Source organism: Podarcis raffonei, chromosome 12 (genome assembly GCF_027172205.1).
Source record: "Podarcis raffonei isolate rPodRaf1 chromosome 12, rPodRaf1.pri, whole genome shotgun sequence".
Classification (NCBI taxonomy): Eukaryota; Metazoa; Chordata; class Lepidosauria; order Squamata; family Lacertidae; genus Podarcis; species Podarcis raffonei.
In genome coordinates, this window is record NC_070613.1 from 30,565,685 (window position 1) to 30,587,901 (window position 22,217).

Here is a 22,217-nt window from a genome sequence, read left to right on the forward strand (position 1 = left end):
CCCACAGACCACAAGGCTTACCTAATCACTTTGGATTCAGGTAGATAGCCATGTTGGTCTGACGCAGTCGAAATAAATAAAAAAAAATTAAAAATTGTCCATTAGCACCTTAGGTAAAGGTAAAGGTACCCCTGCCCATACGGGCCAGTCTTGACAGACTCTAGGGTTGTGCGCTCATCTCACTCTATAGGCCGGGAGCCAGCACTGTCCGAAGACACTTCCGGGTCACGTGGCCAGCGTGACAAGCTGCATCTGGCGAGCCAGCGCACCACACGGAACACCGTTTACCTTCCCGCTGGTAAGCGGTCCCTATTTATCTACTTGCACCCGGGGGTGCTTTCGAACTACTAGGTTGGCAGGCGCTGGAACCGAACGACGGGAGCGCACCCCGCCGCGGGAATTCGAACCGCTGACCATGCGATCGGCAAGTCCTAGGCGCTGAGGTTTTACCCACAGCGCCACCCGCATCCCTTATTATTAGCACCTTAGAGGCCAACTAAGTTTGTTCTGGGTATAAGCTTTCGTGTGCATCTGAAGAAGTGTGCATTTTTTTTACTAATGACTTGGGGTCAGTCCCCATCTTTCAAGACCAATTCAGGGAGCTGCTTAGAGGATAAAAGTGACTGGAACAGGTATGCTATCCTGGATAAAAACGTAATAACATTTTAAAAGGAAGGTATACTTTCTGGGTGTGCCTAGAAATACCAGTGAAAATGTATAAAACACATTTGGCGGTGAAAACTAAAAGTATTTCAGTGTCAGTAAGAATTATGGCCTTTATTTACATGCAGGACAGTGCTCTCTATTTGATGCGGGTTTCATGGGCCCATAAGACTGTTTCAGTGGTGATGACGCATTGTTGCCTCTGGATATGGCTTAAAACAAATAGATTCATACCTTCACATGTGCAGATATTTCTGGCACGGTGTGCCTTAATCCCTCCTCCTGCCTCAGTGCACAAGAGTTAAGCTTAGAAGAGACTTCTAGGAAACTTCCATCTCTGCTGTGACTTCTTGCCAAATATTCCTATCTAATGCCTTCAGAAGTGAGCAAACAACATTTTCCCAACTCCCTCTCTCTCTGCAGATAGACCTCTACTGTATAAGCATCTTGCTCCTAAGGCAGAACTTTGTGCTTGCTTCCAAGCACCACCTGCCCAGCTGAAAACCACAACTGCACTGGCAGGCGGCCAGAAGGGCCACTCTATGGAAAGGCTTCCTCCTAAGCTTAAGCAGGGCGGGAGAGAAACAGATGGAGACTTTGAGAGCTGGCATAAAATCCTGCCACTGTAGTGAGCGGTAAATGAAAATTTGGCTTTGAGGAATCTGCAGTGGTACACATACCCCTTTCGTCGGAATTAGAAGGCATGCAAACAGAAAACACAGAATCTGGCAGACCCATTTTTTAATCCTTGAAGTTTTCATATCGGTACAAATTAAAGGAGTTTGTTTTGAGATAAACATGCAGGTGTTTATAGACCTTAAAATGCTATTTGTTGCTTTTAAAATAGTAATGCTGATAGGCCTAATGCGGTCTTACATTGCCATCTAGAGTGCTGTGTCAGTACTACATGGTTTTAATGCTCCCTTTTGGCTCCCCCCCCCCCCGCCCTCAGCTTTTAAGGCTACCTCTTTGTGCTTGAGCAAAATTACGGTGTGTGGCTGCAGTCCATTAATTGAGGTCAACTCTTGCTTGCATTAAAAGGTTATTTTGCTCATAGTCTCAATTTTTTTTATTAAAAATAAACCCATCAGGTCTGGAAAGAGACATTGTTAGGGAAATGGTTGCGTTTTGACAATGAGAAATAATGGAGATGCACACTGAAAGGTAAGGTTGTCAGTTTCCCAGTGGCCCCAGAGGGTGCATTTTCCTGATGGCTGGTTCAGAATATTTCATGATGTAAATGTCAGACTTGTCAAGCTTGTCACTATGAAAATGATCCATGTAGTGAGGGTCTCCTTTCCTTGGGAAACAAACAGCTGCCTTATCGCTAAATAGATGCAGTGACAGGGAACCTGCTATCTTATCAAAAGAAATTTATATTTGCTTGTAATATCCAGTGCTAAAGGACTATTCCAGTCATACGCCATATTCCCATATTGTGCTTCATTATCAGGTTTGTCAGTGGCACATTTTGAAGGAGACAGCATGAAATAGGAAATGGCCCTCGTGCACTTGAAGAGTTCAGTGGGCTCTCCATGCTGATTTAACTGTAGGATTGATTTATCTCTGAGTCTGTTGCCCTTTAAGCACACGCTCCTTCAAACTTGGCATGTTGTGTTGAACAGGTAGGAAATCACAAAAGAAAAAAAAGTAGGATGCAAAAGCCTCGTCCTCTGTGAAAACCCTCAAACATATTTAATAAGGGATGACTGACGTATCTGTTTTGCAACTACTGAAATACATTGCGAAGTTGAGTTATATATATATATATAGGCTTAGAAATGCGTGTTCATTATTCCACATTTTGTTTTACTAAAATTCAAGTTGGAAAGATGAGCATTTATTTTGATTTTCAAGTTAACATTTTTAATAGTGCCATGAATCTCTGTGGTGAGTTTACCATTTTTTTTGTAATTAATGCTCTTCATTTTCTACTATCCATGCATCATTTAAATATATAACATTTCCTCCACATGAATCTGTACATTTTTGTCATCACCCCATCCCAACCAAATTGCTATCCAGCGTTTGTGCAACTTGTTTTCCATTTGTTGTACATAGCTTCCTTGACATTTTTGTTGTTGTTGTTGCTGCTGCTGCTGCTGCTGCTGCAAAGATACTGCATTTATCAAGCCTTGAAAGCAGAATATTTTGTATGTGGAAAATGGGTAACCCTATCCAGATAATGCTTTTTTAATTGCTGTTGTAGTTGCTGCGCCAAATGTGGTTGTACAGGCGACTGTCCCAATTGGATGTTGTTTGCGACTTGGTTATTGGCAAGTGACAAAGATCTCTTTTCCTCCAGGTTTTCTATCATGCTGTGAATCTTTTAGGTTACATTTGGGTCTTCTTTCATAAAATTATTCTCTGTTCCCTATTGTCCAGTTTCTGCATGAAAGCAGTCACGTTGCCAATAAATAGCAGCAATGCTATCCCACTCAATAATGCTTGCGCTGTTACAGGATTATTTTTAATTCATTTTCTATTATTCCAGTTGGTTGTTTTTTTTTAAATCCTTTAGAAATGGTTCAACATAAGAGTTTTTAAAATAAAGTGGCAAATAGCGGCACCCCAGTTTCCCTGAAGTATCTTTGTTCTTGCTGTCTCTCACACACCAACTCAGTCTGCTGTGTTGGTGTATTGTGTTTTGTACCCCAAAACTTTTGGTTGTTCTTGTTCACAATTCAAGACATACCATGGGTTGTCTATAACATTTGTGATGAGAAATTATCTGTCCCTAAGTAATAATAATTTATTATTTATTCCCCGCCCAACTGGCTGAGTTTCCTCTGCCACTCTGGGCGGCTCCCAATCAAGTATTCAAAACAAAACAGCTTTAAATATTAAAAACTTCCCTAAACAGGGCTGCCTTCAGATGTCTTTTAAAAATAGGATGGTTGCTTATTTCCTTGACATCTGATGGGAGGGTGTTCCACAGGGTGGGCGCCACTACCGAGAAGGCCCTCTGTCTCGTTCCCTGTAACCTCACTTCTTGCAATGAGGGAACCGCCAGAAGGCCCTCGGCGTTGGATCTCAGTGTCCGGGCTGAACGATGGGTGTGAAGACACTCCTTCAGGTATACTGGACCGAGGCCTTTATTCACAATATTCACTTGTGAGGCATGACAGATTTATCTCTTGATTGATTAATTGGAAGTGTACCAGATTAAGGTGAAGACGGGATTTGATCTCTTACGCAACCACTAAGCGCTATAAATACTATCTAAAACAAAAAACTGACAAGGCGGGCTTGGTAGTTAGTTGAGCCTGTCCCCAGAAAAACCATAAAATAAGCAGGGGACATCACAAGGGTGCAGGTGTAAGTTGAGGTAGAACGTAAGCTTCTTAAAGGAGTTCAGTCATTTTAACTTCTGAAATCGACATTTGCTTTTGTGAGCATTTAACTTTTAAGCTTCCAGTTTCACGTACTTAGAAAAGCAGTTAAGGTTACAGTAGAAAAATGAACTCTGAGTGATATATATGCAGCAGTATCTGATTCCAGAGGCTGTGGGTAGTTGATGAAATGTCTTCTGGTCTTTGGGGCATGCTGACCTGTTGGGTCCTATTACCCATCACCATACGATGGGCTGGCTCTGGTTGCAGAAGGTGCCTCTGTCCGTTTTATGGGGAACCTCTTCCCTCCCTCCTATCCAATTCAGCAGGGTCCCTTAACTGTCTGGAGGTTGCAAGGGAATTCTCACAGGAACGGGGAGATAGAAAAACGGGCTTGCTCAAACCTTTTCCCCATGGCCTTTTCTCTGGATCTAACCAAGAGATTGTCCATTATTTGCCAGTTAAAGCATTGGTCTGTTGCCATCTCAGTTATCTAACCCTTATCTTAAGCTTTTCGTATTAAGGCTTGACATAATACACCTCTACCCTTATTCAATGTCAATGCAATATATTCTACTTTTTTCTCTTGCTGCAAAACCTAGCAAGGTAACATCACTCATTATCCTTGGCCCTGTGAAATCTGCAATATGCCTCTTATGCTGATTTACACGGAAGGGCAAATTATAGGTATGGTTTATTACACATATCTGTACGATTGGGTTCTTACTAGCATTATGAATTGATTGATGTATGATCTATGTATAGAATTTTCTCTTTGTCCCTGTAGAGATAATAATTGTCTGCCACTTCTTTCTTTGAGACTACATGTTGTCATCTGATATAAAGGGGGAAATTTGTCTTCTCCTGTACAATGGAAAGTTAAAAGTGAATGTTCAAACCCATCTGTTTGGTTCAGGTCAATCTTTCTTATCTTTCTCCTTTCTCCTGCCCTGTTCTGCTCTCCTCTTCCCCCCTCCCCTTTCCCCCCCCCCCTCAGCACAGGCACATAGAGCAATTTGTTTTAATTCCTGTAAAACATTCCTTTTAATTTCTGAACATTATTTCTACTCTAACTTAGTTTAAGTGTTTCTTCCACTCTGGGGAAAAAAGTCATGGAAGTGGAATTCTAGTCATTCTTTTAGCTGTAGGGGCGCTATAACCTATAACCCTATGTCAAGCTGGGAAATACAACAGGAAGCAGCTTTCTAGCCATAAAATCATACTCTATGGAAGCACTGCAATACATTTGTAGCACTAATCAAAACACAGGATGTTTTAAAATTATTTAATAAAGTTGGGCAGGTGTTTTATTTATATTTGTTGCTCCATAAATCTTCCATGAATTCTGGCTGCACCTGATTGCCTCACTTAAACTGACTTCTTAGATGTTTATAGAGAATGTCTATAATTTCAGAATTGGCACATATGCAGTTTGCGTGCCCTGCCTAAAGCAGCACATTTTTTAAAATTTTCTTTAGAAGGGTACGCTAACCTTTCCTTAATTCCATGATGGTCCTTTTCTTCTTCCAAAGGGCATGTATAAGCATAACTTCTGCAACAAAATAAATGCCCTTTAAGCACAAAACTGGGTTAGCGGAAACTAGCAAGGACTTGAAATTCACTAAGACCACAATCCTATGCCCGCGTTTTATTGGAAGTGACTTCCTTAGTCACAGAGGACTGTAACTGACTAGTATATTTACACTTGCCAATTTTATTCAGTAGGGTGTGTGTGTGTGTGTGTGTATTGTTGTTGTTTAGTCGTGTCCAACTCTTTGTGACCCCATGGACCAGAGCACGCCAGGCACTCCTGTCTTCCACTGCCTCACGCAGTTTGGTCAAACTCATGTTAGTAGCTTCCAACCATCTCGTCTTCTGTCACCCCCTTCTCCTTGGGCCCTCAGTCTTTCCCATTTGTGTGTGAAACAAGGCTTTACTTGCCCTGTCAGTTTTGCAGGGGAAGCAGCATCCCAAGTGAGCATCTACCTGCCTCCCTTCCCTTGCCATCCAAGCCAAAAGGGCATGTGTGCACATCAGCACAGGTGCACCTAGTAATTCTTTTTTGGAAAAGCAAGTTCTACAGTGAGGTTGCAGAAAAACGTCCTTCTCATGCACAGATAAGGAAGCTTTTTAAAAAAATCAAAATACAAAATAAAAATCGAATCCATGTGCCGCCATTGCATCAGCATTCGGGAAAATTTAAGCCAGAACAACAGCAGAAAGTATTAGTGCTGCTCTGCAACTTGAATAAGGTCAATCAGAACTGTTAAAACTGGGGATAATTTGGAAGCAACCCTTCTCTCCTAAAAACTCAGAAAGCAAATGGTCAATAATGCATCCCGTAAGTTTTGTGGACCGTTCTCATGATTCTTCACTGTACTTTGGAAGTAACACAATGGAGATGAGTGCTATAAGACACAGCCTGCCCCAACCCCCATCGACACCGTTGACCCTCAGACAAAAGAAAGGGATGTAAAAGTGTCAGTGGCCTCATCTCCCGGCCTTCCAAGTAACCCTTAAGATTAAGTGTACCGGGTTGTAATCAGCCTCAGTCTGTTCCTGTCAGAGCCTATATTAGCGAAGATAAGGAGAAACATACAATTGGGTTCAGTACACACACATGCACTTTTGACCTTCCCGCTAAGCATTTGAAAGAAGAAATGCAATGTGTGAAACAGCAGATTACAGGTGCAGATTCAGTGGCCAATATCCTAGCAAAGATAATTCGGACAATTCCTTAGCTGACCACAACAGTGATCCAGCTGGTCCACATCTTGTGTGCAAACTTGTGTTTCCCGTTAGCAGATATATGGCTAATGGGACATTTGTCTTTCCCAAGCTAAACTTTGACTAAAAAGGCAGTAATTTAGAATCAGCCTCATCTGAAATTTAATTGGAATGTAGACTAGGTAGTACCTCTCTGCCACCCATGTTCTCCCCTGCAAGATTTCCATTTTCTGTTGTTTAAGTAAACAGCAGTACTTCTGTCATGGCAAAATAATTCTATCATGGCAAAATCTGTTTTCCAGCAAACTCAACTGTGTGGGTGAACAAAGACCTGATCATATGAGTTCTTTTTTTAGGCTGCAAAGTTATATTGAATGTAGATGGTAATTAGTAAAGCAAATACATTAAACATGTTTAAACTTCAGTCTGTTCAACATCATTCCTTGATAATTAGCCTAAATAGCCCATTTAGCTGAAAGTTCAAACATTGCTAATGACTCTAGAAACAGTGCCAGTTTTTTGCATTCAAAAGAACAAATACTTCCTGAACTACAATGACAAATGTCCAAAACTGCACGGCAAAACTTTTAAGGTTGCAGTCTTGTACAACATTCACTTATGTCACACTTTAGGCACCTCTCATATGTTCCTGTGAAATAGAGTTACAAACTGACAGCATGCAGAATCATGTTCACTTCTGAGATTCCCCATGGGGAAAACGTATTTTACAGCTATTTTTAAGTAGATAGATACTATATTGTAATGATTTTGTGAACAACATAATGCAGATTTATGCTAATATTATGGGTAGTGAAGAGACACTTAAAAAGGTTTTGATTTACTGCTTAGTCTGTGTTGGTTCATCATAACTCATTCACACCTTGTTCTAATTATAGCATTCAAATAGGTATTTTTATAGCCTGCATCAGTGTTTAAAAATTCAAATAGAACAATGTGCACAACTAATGCAGCCACAATCTCTTTATCATAAAGAGTGTTTATGAGGAGTTGCCTGAATTTTGTGTTCTGGCTTCCATAGTTAATTCTTTAGAGGTCATCACTTAGCACTGGGTATAAGGTACTATTCATGCCCATGGATGCTGCCATTGTGATGTCACTTCATTCATTCAGGATGTTCCAAAGAAGCTTGCCATGAATTATGGGCACAACTCCTAGAGCTGAAGCTGTAGAATATTGTAAGCATGCTGTTGCCTGACATGCTCATGTTTCCTATTTTAGACCTGACTGATCTTCAGATAACATATGGCAGTACAAGTAATTGGAAAATTGGCAGACCTGTCAAGAAACCTTGCTAGATGGGACAAAAATACGATGCTGCAGCACATAGAGTGTCTCTGAAGTTAAATTTATTGTCTTTTATCAAATGGTGAAGAAAACATATCTGGTCTCAAAAAAATGAAACACCTCTTTCCCAGTGGCAGATGCTGTTCAATGCTACATTTTGAGTACAAAGGTGGTTCTTGCATTTTAAAAACTATGCACAGAAAACAGCTAGTCAGTGTCTGAGGAGGTATGTCAAATGTTGTCATTCTCATTTAATGCTTTACCAGATTTCCTCTTCTGGACTTCTCAAAAATAACTAATAAATGAATTGATCTTAAGCATAAAATAGGCAACAACTAAACGACACAAGAAAGTGGAAAGGTTAGCATTCTACATCTTCTGGGAAGGTTAATTGTGAATATGTTGTAAATGCTACTGGAATCAATGCCTGCTCAGCCCCCTCTCTCCTAGCTAGTAGCAGTTTGCCACAAGTAAGTGGTGGCCTTGGTCTAGATCAGAGCTTTCCAAACTGTGTGTCACGACATGTTAGTGTGTCGACTGCAGTGTGTCGGTGTGTTGCTCAAACGCTCCCCACTCCTCCCGTGTCCGGAAAGGGGTTAGTTTAACCTCCGCTTTGCTAGTAAAACTGAATTACTGTGTCACGAAATGATGAATGTCTAAAAAGTATGTCACCAACGTGAAAAGTTTGGAAAGCTGTGGTCTAGATGATAGCAAATGCCTCCTTGGTGAAGAAAAAAATGCCAATTTACAGCTGCTGCAACACTCTTGGTTTCTTCGTTTTGTTTTTAAACTTCTCTGGATCCGATTTGTAGGCCACTTTTGACCAGGCTTTTCTGCATCTATTTCAATCTAGCTTTTAGTCATGTTTTGGGTCTGAGGGCTTTGGTCACCCCAGCGGACAATTTCTTTCTTTACCTCTCAGTGGCTTTCGTGCTGTCATTCATTTTCTTCTCAATCACCTGGATGTGTTGGAAGAAACTGTTTTGCTGCCATTCTGTTCTTACATCACAGTGAGATTTCAAGAGGTGGTGCTGGAGAATGAATGTTGGACTCAGTGGCAGCGGCTGTCTGGAATTGTGAAGTGCGGTGTTAGCAATTGAGGAAATGGTTTGTTATCATAGGGCAAGATGTAAGCAATATACTGGTGACACCCAACTCTCTTTCCTCATCAGATGCAGCAGTGAGGACTCTATGCTTTCTGGAGTGACTAATGGACTGGATATGGGCAACTCAATCCAGTTATGACTTATGGTTGGAGCCCAGGAAAGTAGTGGCTCTATTTGTCCTGACTGGGGTTTTACCCCGTGAAAGAAAAGGTTTGCAACTCAGGAATGATCCTGAGCTAGTATGCCTCATGGATTATCAATCCATTTATCTCCTTTATTGGCATAGGAAAAGTGCATCGTATACATGGATCAAAACACAACACAGTTAACGAAACATAGTAGGAGATACTTTAGGATAGAACTGTCCAGACATTGTGAGGTACGAAAATGGCTCTTAGGACCTATGGTGATGTAATTTAATAGTGTCGCTCAAAAATCTTGCCACATTCTCCACAACGTCATTAATACAATTGTTCAGCATATAAGACACCCTGGAAGAGTCAGTGCGATAAATCCCCTCCTTCAATAAGGGGGCCAAGTACTTACCATATTTTTTTGCATAAAATGGGCCATAAAATAAAACATGTGTGATGGATTTGACCTGTTTTGTGATACAAGGGCAGTATCTTTCACTGTATGGGATTTTCAAGAATCCACCTTGCAGAACTGCAGACAGTAAGAAGTTAAGCCTTGCGAGGGAAAGAGCTCTGCATAGGTGGGGATCGTAAAGCTGGTGTAAACATGGAGTGTCCTGGCCAAACGAGGGTGGAATTCCCAACCTCACGGATAAGGAAAGGGTAAGGAAACAGAGTATCAGGTAGCAAAAGGCTCTGATGAAGAAAGGGAAACCTGGTGGGCCTCTCCTTCAGGGAAATCACACATCTTGTATATTTTGCCATCAGAATTCATGTGGGTGAAGTACAGTCCCAATGATTCCCAGCACCAAACGTTTCTGTGTGCCTCACTTACCTGGAGGAGAGGCTTGATGGAACTTTTGCCACTTGCCAATTCTTCTCCAAGGTGAAGCTTTTCTTCCATAAGGGAAAGAAGACTTCTGTGCAGGGCTAGCATCAGTTCGGACCCTTTCAAGCATTCCTTGGCATTCACATCTCCCATTGAGGAATGCTTGAAGGACCTAAGTGATTTACAGGTGAGCATCAGGCCACTTGCCAGTTTCTACTTCTCGATGCTTCAATAGTGGCTGTAGGTAGGAGCAGTTTCACCAGCATCAGTGTCCCATCGGTGTTGTTCTTAGATAAGGACCTTTCTTTTGCATGCTCTGGCAACATCTTGTCTTGACTACTATAATGCACTCTTAAAGGAGCTACTGTTGACCATTTTGGGCCATTTGAATTTTCAGAGTTATCTGGGACCATATTCTAGAGCTTGTAAGACCAATTCTTCCAGAGCTCCACTGGCTTCTAGATTCAAAGTGCTACTTGTAACCTGGATCCAGGATATTTGAAGGCACCTGTTCTCTTGTGACAATGCCCTATTACCGGTTCCATGGGGAAGATGGTCACTTAACATGAATAAGGGGTTCATGATAATGGAGCGGTTTCTCAGAGCAACCAAACAGATCTGCAATGTTCACTCCTTTAGAGTACAAGGGAAAATATTCTTATTCTGCCAGAATGTTTTTGTTCTTGCCTTTTTGTCATTGTTCTGTTGATTTTATTGTGCTGCATGTTTTATTTGTTTCATTATTTTATTGTTTATATTTATAATTTTGTTGTTTAACTTTTATTCGGCATTGCTTTGAGAACTGCAGAGTTGAAACTTGGCCTATAAATTTGCAGGAATCAGTAAGTGAATAAGGATCGTAGGTTCTACAAACTTGCCCAGAAAGGTGTATTGCGTATATAGGCAGCAAGGAGTAATGCATTTTTCTTTTAAAGATTCATAAAAGATCTCATTTTTTGTTTTGCAGGAGGATGAAAATGAAGCAGAAGAAAATTCACCTCAAGAGTCAAACATGGAGCAGAAAAATTCAAAAAAATAGAAATTTATTTCCGCTTGGAAATACTTTCAAGTCGTGCCACAGTGATTAAAGTGTCCCATTGTAAAAATTACAGAATGTTGTCAATAAATGACACAGGAAAATAAAATATACATTGCACTGGGGAATTGTTTAATTGGGTCTTGGTGACATTTATGGTTATATGAAAACATGAAATTTCAGCACAAGGGAAAAAACTATTAAGTGTATAAAAGCTTTGGAGTTATGAGCGGAAGAGCAGAGTTCTCATTACTGTTAATTTTTGCTATGCAAAGTTGTTGAAATTCTTCACTGCATTATTTAATGTAACTCCTGAAAGGCCAAATATCCCTCAGCATTGATGCATGGCTTTGCTACTTAGGAATTTGAATAAGTATGTAATTACAAAACATACAGAAATATATGAACTAAAATTAATAAATAGGGAGGGCAACCAGTTTCTCTTGATTGTGAAAAAACTGGGCAAAATCTGTGTATCTTTTGATCCATTCCAAATACTTGACATTTTCATAGCATGAACTGGATTCTCCACTATCAATTATCCGCTCTTACGTGGAGTGTTGCAGCTTCCCCGTTCTTCCTTTCATGAGCTACCTAGCATTTATTTATCCCTTAGCTTAGAAAATGTTTCATTTGATCTATCCTTACTTTATATAAGGAAACCTGATCTGCAAAGCACTCTCTTTCGTGTGTAGCTTTGAGTTTTTTAGTAGGGCTGTAACTGAATGTTAACAAATTTTAATTGATTGTCAGATTTTTAGTTTACTTTAATCTATTGATTAAATTTGCATATTCATAAAACTCCCCCCCCCTTTTTTCCTTTTTGAAGTTTATTGATTGAACTTGCATACATCTTCTCACTGTGGAGTGTGCTTTATGGTTCTATCATTCTTTGTTTCCTTCTAGCAACAAGTATGCTAATAAAACCTGTTAATCAAAAATCCCACAAAGGTCCAACAAGGTACCACGTTGTATTTTCATCCACGGTCAGCCAGATAAATTCCGCTATTTCTATGTGCTCCCAACTACTGGTGTTCACCTGATGTGATGTGTGTGACCCGGGGAGAGTGTGTGGCCAGAGGAAAGTTATGGGAGGCAGATAGAGGTGCACAGAGGGCCACATTTACACCCTCCAGGCCCAGGATTCCCCATCTCCACTGTTTAGTATATCTGTTTCTTTACTGTTTCATTATTTAGCATGAGTTAGTATTAATTCAGTGTATATTATTTGGACATGGCCCAGCCCTTGAAGAAATATGCTTTTAGGATTCCAGACATTGACATCAAGATGAAATTGATACGTAAATGTTGCTACTTATAATGCATCTGTTATATGTACTTTTAGAAAAGTGAAATAGATCACTTGTAGCAATATCTTTCACAAGCCAATTTGCATTTGTTTGCAAATTATTTGAAAAGACCAGTCATCCAAGAGAAAAGGGGCAATCTGAATTGTTTATTTTAACTTCTGTCTTTGTCCTGGGACAATCCTATACTTATTCCTGTTACTTTAGTTCGCTCCTGCGTCGGGTGGGAAGGGACTACCAGCTTGCATAAGTTTCATACTATGAAAAGTGAAGGTTGATTAGAAACTGACTCCATTTCACATTGACCTAAAGAAAACAATTTTTACATACTAATGACTGAGCAAGTTCTGTTACCTATCCAAATGGCTCTGGTGTGCCATCATTGCAGGCCATAAATATTTCCCCGAGGTGAATTCGGTGTGGGTTCTGCAGCGCTGTTCCCTGGGAAAAGCAGCAAAATGCTGAAGGCAACAGCATGAAAATGCATGCAACTACGGCATAATTCTGATTTGTTTTAGAACGATTAATTTCCTTGTTACAAAGCCAAGTATGAACAACCCTTTAAAACCACTGAACCATAAAAGCCATTTCCTTAAGGGTTTTAAATTTGGGAACAGACTCATGAAATTTATAGCTTTGATGAGAGATTCTTTGCCCGCAGTCAAAATGAGAACCAGATCATTGGTTTCTCAGCATGACACCTATGTGTTCTTGTGTGCAGTAGATATCATTAGGCTCATAATAACACAGCTATCACCACATAATGTCTGAAAAGGTTCATATTTGATACTTAGTTTAAAACTCCTGTTTACACCTCCAGAATGCTAAACAGTTGGGGGATTTACTTTATTTTAAAGATGGCATATAGCAGCATCCTTATATAAAGTAAAATGCTATTTAGCTAAGAGTATAATAGGTTTAATGCTTAATCTAGGTTTTGCTCTGCTTTGTCTCATCACAGCCCTTTCACAAAATAAGCATGGTAAACATGCCGTGAATCAATGAAGAAGACAGTTTAAGTACAACCCCCCCCCAAAAAAAAAAAAACACAACAACCCCATAGAGCAGTTCTTTCTGGCTGGGGCTCAATGTCAGTGGTATACATTGCAGGCATATCATAATCATGGTTTCATATCATTTTAACTAAATGCATTCATTGCCCTTGATGGATTGACGATGGACCTGCAAAGATAAAAGGTATTTATTTTTGCTCACTTTCATATACATTTATGTAGTAGTTTTAATCTACTTGTATAAGGAGTGATAGGGTGGTACTGTGGGTTAAACCACGGAGCCTAGGACTTGCCAATCAGAAGGTCGGCGGTTCGAATCCCTGCAACGGGGTGAGCTCCTGTTGCTCGGTCCCTGCTCCTGCCAACCTAGTAGTTCAAAAGCACATCAGAGTGCAAGTAGATAAATAGGTACCGCTCCGGTGGGAAGGTAAACAGCGTTTCCATGCACTGCTCTGGTTCGCCAGAAGTGGCTTAGTCATGCTGGCTACATGACATGGAAGCTGTACACCAGCTCCCTTGGCCAATAAAGTGAGATGAGCGCTGCAACCCCAGAGTTGGCCATGACTGGACTTAATGGTCAGGGGTCCCTTTACCTTTATAAGGAGGGATGGAGCTGGTCCAAAATGATCTTAAGTGTAAGCTTGAGCTATCTTTCCTACTTGATTGGGAGTCTTACACTGTCTTTTCTCCAGCATTTTCTTGGGCACATACAGATTGAGCTCGGCCTTCACTAGTATTGCGAAAAGAGCAATAAATCCCACTGTGCAACAGACTATTGGAAGTGGGTGGTTGGCTGAAACAACTGCTGCCTACTTAACTGCCCTCCAGTTGTATTCTCGAGTCTAAGGGGCGGTGTCTACATAAAAGGAGCCTGCTGGACCAGGCCGATGGCCCGTTTAGTCCAACATCATGTACTCACAGTGGCCAGCCAGATGCCTGGGGAAAACTCAAAAGCAGGACACACTCCCGTCCTGTAGTTTCCAGCAGCTGCCATTCAGATGTATCCTACCTCCAACCATGGATGTAGAGTATAGCCGTCAGAGCTTGAAAGCTGCTGGTAGCCTTTATCTTCATGAATTTGTCTAATCCTCTTTCTAAGCCATTCAAGTTGATGGCCATCACCTCTTCCTGTGCCAGAAGAGTCAGCCCACTTTCTTTATGCCACGCATAATGTTATAAACTTCTATCCTGCACATGAGGGCTGGGATTTCAATATTTCTAACGCTGCATCTAATGCTGGGGTAGCTAAATAAGCTGGGGCCCAAGAGTAGTTGGGCTCCAGTTCCCATCAGACCCAGCCAGGATGGCCAATGGTCAGCAATGAAGGGAACTGTAGTCCAACAAGATTTGGATATCATGGTGTCAGCTACTCCTGATCTGACCAGATGACCCTGTTTACAATTGAAGCCATACCATGTTCTATAGGTTATGATTGCTAATATTAATGACAGTTGTCGAGTAACTAAAATTCACCTATATGAATGGCACACAATGAAAACCTAGTTAAGTAACTGCCATAAGTAACTTGCAGGATTTTAATTATCTCGTCTACCTATTACTGGGTTTTTAAAAAAATCTATTCTTAGCCTCACAAAGCGGTGTAGATATAATCTAACTTCCTAGTAAAGAAACATGCTATCTTATGAAGGGGGGAGATGGTATTCATGTGGGCACTGCTCATAACTGCTAGTAAATACTATAATTTAAAAAAACTTTATATGCACTGAACTATTTGTTATGCTATTCATTCTGATATTTAATGGCATTCCTAGGAGAGCTCCTCAAGCTGGCCACATCACAGGGGACTGAACTGAAGTATATCTGTCTCAAAAGAAAATTGGTATGCCTATTATTTTTAGACAGGAGGAACAAGAGAGTGCAGGGAAATAAATCAACTCAGGGAGCCACTTCCATGAAATCCAGTGGCCTTCTACTCCAAAATCCTTTTCAAGAGGTTAACTTTTCTACCACACAAAAGGCACATCTTGAGACTTAGTAGCCCTGAATTGGCCTAGTCTACAAACAAGCACACAATTCATACTAGACATAGGAAATGAGGAACAAAACTTCCCCAATACAATCAGTACTGAAATTTGCTTTAAGACTTTTATAATGGAATAGGAGCTGGATTCCCAGAGCTGTTTTTTTTTTTTTTTGTTCTGTCTCCCTAGATCCACTCTGCCTAAAATCACTTAGCCAGCCACGACCTGGGTTCTGACTCCATTACCCAACCCCCTGCTTTTCCTCCATTACCCTCAATTACTCCTTTAGACCCCTGTCATCCATAGGGCTTTGCAACCCTTCTTTTGGCATAGCCACGTCTTTACCTGCCCCACACCTGATGTCCTGTCTTAATGTGAAGTGCAGGGCCGTAGCTAGAGGGTAGTGAGGTGGCCCCCCGCCTGGGGTGCAGGCGAGGGGGGAACACAAAAATATGTCCATAAATATGTCTATAAATAAAAATATTGATTATTGCCTCATAAGAAATGGTTTCTAATAGAGGGTGAATTGAATGGGTGGAAGGGGGGGTTGGAGAAGAGGTGGAAAGAAGAGCTAATTTGTCCATGGCTAGGGGGCGCAATCTGGGTGGTTCTGCCAGGGGTGCAAGATGACCTAGCTACAGCTCTGGTGAACTGTTGAGCAGGAAAGTGTAGCTTGGCTGAAACAGCCTCGCGAGCCAAGATGGCCTGGAGAGCCAAATGGGAAGGTGAGCTAAATTGCACCTGGAGGTTGCCTGTTACTGCCATAGTGCTTAATTTTGGAGAAAGAGACGTTGAGGCTCAAGTCAATCTCATCCTTGATCCCAAATACTTCGGTAGCTGCTTAGCAGCCTACAAAAGACACTGGACATGCTTGAATCAACGTGCCTTCATAGGTCTTTGAGGTTAAAAGTGGCACTGAAAATCAGTTTTGATGCTGGAACCTGATCAGCAGCCACATATGGCAAATAAGGGCCTTTTATGCTATATTCCATCCACAAATCTCTCCCCCACCCCCACATTCTATTAATGCATGAGACACATTTTAGGGCTTTGTTAGATGATCCAGATCATATAATTCTATAGGGGATTTTGTGTCTTGGAAAATCAGTCCATTTATATGCTTATTAAGAAGAAATGAGACACGTTTGAGATTGAGTTTTGCTTGCTTTTTTTTCCTTTTTAAAAATAAATTGCTCATATTAGTTCATGTCTCCGTGTTTGCTACTTCCCAATGAGAATTTGGCCTGAGCGCAGATTCACTCTGACATTGTTTTAAGGGTACGAACTAAATGTGATAAAATGCCCACCCAAGTCCTGCCACTTAAATGCGCAGAGATACAAATGTAGTCTTTGCATCTCCAAGGACTGCTTCTGGTAATTACTCCCTCTTTTATTTTATTTTTATAATGCCATGTCTGCATTTAACATTAATCACAAGCAGGATTCACTGCGCAAATTGCTGACAGAGAAACTCTGCCTTGAGAATAATTTGTCTTCCTGCCTTCATCTGCGGAACAGCCATTTAGGGGGAAAAGTGAGAGAAAGGGGGAAATGTGCAAAAGCCGAGTGGAAAGGGGATTTTAAGAAAATGAAGGAAATTAAAAATGGCAAAACACCGAAAGTGACAGTCCTGAAAAGAGAATGAAATAGTATTACAGTAAGCGTTTTAAATAAAAGCACAAAAACTAAGTAATTTTTTTTAAAAAAAATCATAATCCGTTTGTTAAAACATATAGTTCTACCTATGGCGATAATTTTGACATTTATTTCAATATGAAAAGTACCTGAAATATTGAAGTTATATACAACACTTATTTGCTTAACAGGATTGCCTCAGCTGAGATTTTGTACAAGGCCTCCTGTTTCTTCAGAGGTGTTGTGGTCCCTGCAAATTTGAGTCCATAGCCCTGTCTCTAGTTTGCCCATCTGTTATTCCAGCCCAAAGAAGAAGGAGGTCAACATTTCAGGGCCATATCCCCTCAAAGTGACTTGCACAGAAGAAAATGCAGAATTATATGTTAGGCCAGGGTGGAAAACCCTACAGATACGGCTGTACTGCAACTCTCATCAGCCCTAGACAACATGACAATGTTTAGAGATGACTGTAGTTGTATTCCAGGAGCATCCGGTGTGTGTGTGTGTGTGGCAAAGTTCCCACACTCCTATATTAGACTCTGCAGAAAGGTATCCACTACTATGAGAAAGCCACCCTGAATTGCATAAGCCCATTTACTCTCTTAGAGAAAGGTGGTGCCGAAGACAGAAGTTGCAAAGCCCCATTTGTAAGGTTCTACTGTGGGGGTGAATGGTAATTCATTTGGAAGCGAGTTCCAGGACTGTGAGACCCATCATAGGACTTCCAAGGCAGAGTTCAGGATTTTAAATCACATGGGAACAGCAAGCTCTCCAGACTCGCATACACCCCGTTGCAATATGTGGAACATGGTGTGCCAGGTGATGGGGATTTTATTTATCTCTACTATTTGTAGATTGCCCATCATGTCAACATGATACCAAGGTGGTATTGAAGAGTGTGCAAAATATAATGACTGGTAAAATGTAACAGTTATTACAAACGACTCATTAGCAGCAATTCCTCTCACTTTCCCGACTAGCATGCCTGCAGTGCTTTCACAAGACATGTGTGGTCGCCAACAACAGACGGAGCTCATCCAGGTATGTGTTCCTTCTCTTGCTTGTTTCCAATGTAAATGACTTAAAAGCTTGATTCTCTACAGTGGGAGAAGTTCCCAGCCTCTTCCAGAGCCGACTCTTCCTTTGATCCTGGGACTCCTTTGATTTGCTTTAAGGTAGCACCATCGACAGATCTTGCATCATTTCAACCCAAATGATAAAGAGTGTGGTGGAGCAACTCCTCTATGAGGAAAGATTGCAGCATTTGGGAACGTCTTAGTTTAGAGGTGCGTTACATGGAACAGATAGGAGAAAAGTTTTTCTTCCTCTCTCATCGTAACACTAGAATTCATGGACACCCCAAGAAGCTGAATGTTGGGGAATTCCAAGCAGATAAAAGAAAGTACTTCTTCATAACATAGTTAAACAATGCCATTCACTCCCACAAGAGGCTGTGATGGGTACCAAGTTGGGCAGCTTTAAAAGAGCATTAGACTAATTCATGGAGGATAAGGCTCTTAATGGCTACTAGCTATGACATCTATGCTCTGCATCCATGGTTGGAGACAGTAATGGTCCTGGAAAGGGCAGGAGGGGAGAGTGCTTTTGTGCTCGAGTCTTGCTTGGGAGTTTCCCACAGGCATCTGGCTGGTGGTACCTCAGGTTACATACGTTTCAGGTTACATACGCTTCAGGTTACAGACTCCACTAACCCAGAAATAGTACCTTGGGTTAAGAACTTTGCTTCAGGATGAGAACAGAAATCGTGCTCCGGCGTCGTGGCAGCAGCAGGAGGCCCCATTAGCTAAAGTGGTGCTTCAGGTTAAGAACAGACCTCCGGAACAAATTAAGTACTTAACCCGAGGTACCACTGTACAGGATGCTGGACTGATCACATGAAAGCAAATGCCCAAATGGGGCTCTAGTCGTGCCTTTACAAGGAGGCAGCTGAAGAGATGTTTTCAACTTGCACTCCCTGACAAGCACCTGTGGCCAAACGCTGCAGGGTGTATCCCTTCCCCTGGTTCTGCACTGAAATCACTTTATTCCTAGAGAATCATAGTAGGCAGGTATCACAGTCTGGCATGTCACCTCGATAGGAACTTGGCTTGCAGCCACACACCACACCACATTTGCCTAAGCGCCCAGTGATGTCTGGATAAAGTCCTGTCCTCCTGTTCGTATTTGTGTGAGGGGCTGAGGAAATTCTCATTTCAGTTGGCTTGGCTGTAAGCTTTTCACTAAATTAACAGCCACATCGGAGCAGCTCAGCAACTCCCAAATATCAGAGTAACAATTAGAAATGTCACTGCACTTCATGCTTATTAGTCCTAAAAATTAAACGGTTAACTTAGTGTGTTTCAGGGAGGAGGGAAAGGCTGACAATGGAGAGTTGCCTGGATACCTTAATTAGCACTTTTAGATTGCCATGCATTGCTGCCCACCTAGATGGGCCTTGCAGGAGAGGCGTGATAGACTGGGGCTTTCGGAAGATCTCGATTTTAAAATTTATTTTCTCATCATGAACGCAAAGCCATCAGAAAGACAAATTAATTTAGCTTCAGTGACTTGCGGTTCCCTTATGAGCTGCATCCCTGTTGTTGCTTTCCCTTTTCTCCCCGTCCCCCCTAACAGCATCCCTTTATCTACACTACAGAAAAACGGAGCTGACCTTTATCTGTTTCTGGTACAACCACTTCTAATTTTAGCAAAGCTCTTCATTTGAGAGCTTTATCTCCTGACACTTCCAATCCAGACTCATCAGAATGCATGTCCAGCTATTTCCCAAATGGTATTTATCAATTAATTAACACTTATAGATTTAATGACTCGTTGTACTAAACTGTTAAAGGGCAAGAGACCTATAAATTTCCAAACAGTCTATGTGAAACATATATAAATATTGATATATGCACACTTTTGAGGAGGGAGGGGCTGGGTTAAGTTGGTTACTAAGCAGCTGATATGTGATATATTCAGTTACATACATAAGGCAAGGAACAGTTTAGTATCTTCACCTGCACACAAGCCATTTTCTTTTACCACTATTGGCAACCCTCTTTGTAACTGGCAAAGAGCAAAAACATTAGATAAAGTAGTCCTTGCTTTCTTTTGCTAAAATCCCCTTGTTAGAAAGCTAGTTGTCACCAGTAAATAAAAGGAACAGAAATACTGAGAAGAGTTTTTAACACACACACACACACACACACATACACACCAACAACAGGGACGATATGCCTGGAGATCTGTGGCATCTTAATGGCTGCAGACCATAACTCTTTTTCCGTGTTGCAGGGACTTGGTAGTGAGGCTCCTGTGTCATTTCAAAGTGGTGCTATGTTGTTGCTTTTTGAGAGGCTTGTATTAGGAAATAATAATAGCAATAAATTTACAAGCCTCTGTTTTCTCACCTTGCAAGAGCCTATATTGCAAGGATGGGAAACATTTGGCCCTCCAGATGTGTTTGGGCTCTACTAGCCTCAGGCAGCATAGCCCAATGGTCAGAGATTATGGCACGTGCATTCCTGCAACATCTGTAGAACCACACGTTCCCCATCCCCACTGTATACTTCTCTTTCAGTCACTTGTTATTATGTGAAAGGGCTTATATTACACAATGCCAGGATGTCTTCCTTGCTTATTCCCAGGAATTATATGAAATTCTGCATTTCCTCCACTCAGGTCTACATAAGCATCTTTTTAACTTAAAACTAAGGTCCTCAAAGGTTGCTGCTCTGAAAAGAAGTGATTGTAAAGTTTGAAAAGTGTATGCCTGTATGCTTTCGTAAACCATATGCAATGATTCACACTTCACAAATCTGGCGAACATTTTTGTCAACAGCGTTGCTAACCCCTGCTGGGAGATGATATATACCCAGTTGTCATTAGCAGGACTTGAAACCCCTTTGACAAGTGGGAGTAATTCCCCATGGAGCGCTCAATATGCTAGCCCCACGCCAGTGACCCCACTCTGCCTTAAAATGCAATACCTGTTGGGCTCTTTGTCTCCAAACTTCCTGAGCAATCCCTGTAAACGGAAGAAGAAGAAGAAGAAGAAGAAGAAGAAGAAGAAGAAGAAGAAGAAGAAGAAGAAGAAGAGTAGTAGGAGTAGTAGTAGTAGTAGTAGTAGTAGTAGTAGTAGTTTGGATTTGATATCCCGCCTTTCACTCCCCTTCAGGAGTCTCAAAGCAGCCAACATTCTCCTTTCCCTTCCTCCCCCACAACAAACACTTTGTGAGGTGAGTGGGGCTGAGAGACTTCAGAGAAGTGTGACTGGCCCAAGGTCACCCAGCAGCTGCAGGTGGAGGAGCAGAGACGCGAACCTGGTTCCCCAGATTACGAGACTACTGCTCTTAACCACTACACCACACTGGCAGGAATGTTCTGCTGGCAGCTGAGTCTGTCACTTCTGTCTAGAGCTTGTGGTAGCTGCCTTCTCTCTCTCTCTCTCTCTCTCTCTCTCTCTCTCTCTCTCTCTCTCTCTTTTCATTAAAAAATCCACAATACAGTAAAATTATAACTACAAATCACATAAGTAGAATACAGAGTCCTCTCCTAAAAGTAATTCTTAGCCCTTAACACCTGCAGAGGACAGTAATTGCTACCAGCTCTCACCTGAGATCTTTCCTTTCTCTCCCAGAAGCCTTTGCTTCTCCCTCTTTCCCCTATCTCAGTTTCCTTGAAGAAATTGCAGCATGGCTTGCAGCTGTGGAAAAGCCAAGTGGGTGAATTTCTCTAAAATGAGATTTTTCACTGCCTCTGTCTGCATGATTCTTTGGTAAGGAAACAAGGTCATTCCTTTTCTTCTTTATTTTACTGGTGGGAGCTTGTTTGCTGCAACTCTGAGTTAAAATCTTCACTTATTTGTAAAGCTAGGTGCGTGCGATACATTGTAGCCTAAGCATTTTCATGGGGAATGTTTATTTAAAGGTGGATGAGGGTGGGTGGAAATCCAATGGCTGTGAGAGAGTAAGAATCTTCCTTCCAAAGCATTCTCTCCAACATGCACCACTCTGGACTGCAGGTGGGGTAGTTAGTTTGATTGTTTCCTCATGTAAACCTCCGTCTCCACCAAAAACTAGTATATTAGGAAGGAAGGTTGTAGCCCAGTCCAATGCCTTCTGCAAGGAGTTTGTTGGTTTTTTACTT

The 22,217-nt window shown here is 41.4% G+C and overlaps 1 protein-coding gene across 9 annotated transcripts in view; it reads left to right on the forward strand.

Moving 5' to 3' along the window:
* PHF14 (PHD finger protein 14) overlaps positions 1–11,260 on the forward strand; it is a 132,323-nt gene extending 121,063 nt beyond the window's left edge. For 7 of the 9 annotated variants that reach the window (XM_053359526.1, XM_053359530.1, XM_053359525.1 and 4 more), the window contains one exon: positions 11,064–11,260. In XM_053359526.1, coding sequence (XP_053215501.1) covers positions 11,064–11,135 — 72 coding nt within the window. In that variant the 3' untranslated portion in view covers positions 11,136–11,260. The remainder of the gene's footprint in view (positions 1–11,063) is intronic. The other 2 variants (XR_008327116.1, XR_008327114.1) reach the window with 1 other exon arrangement.
* Positions 11,261–22,217: the final 10,957 nt, after the last annotated feature.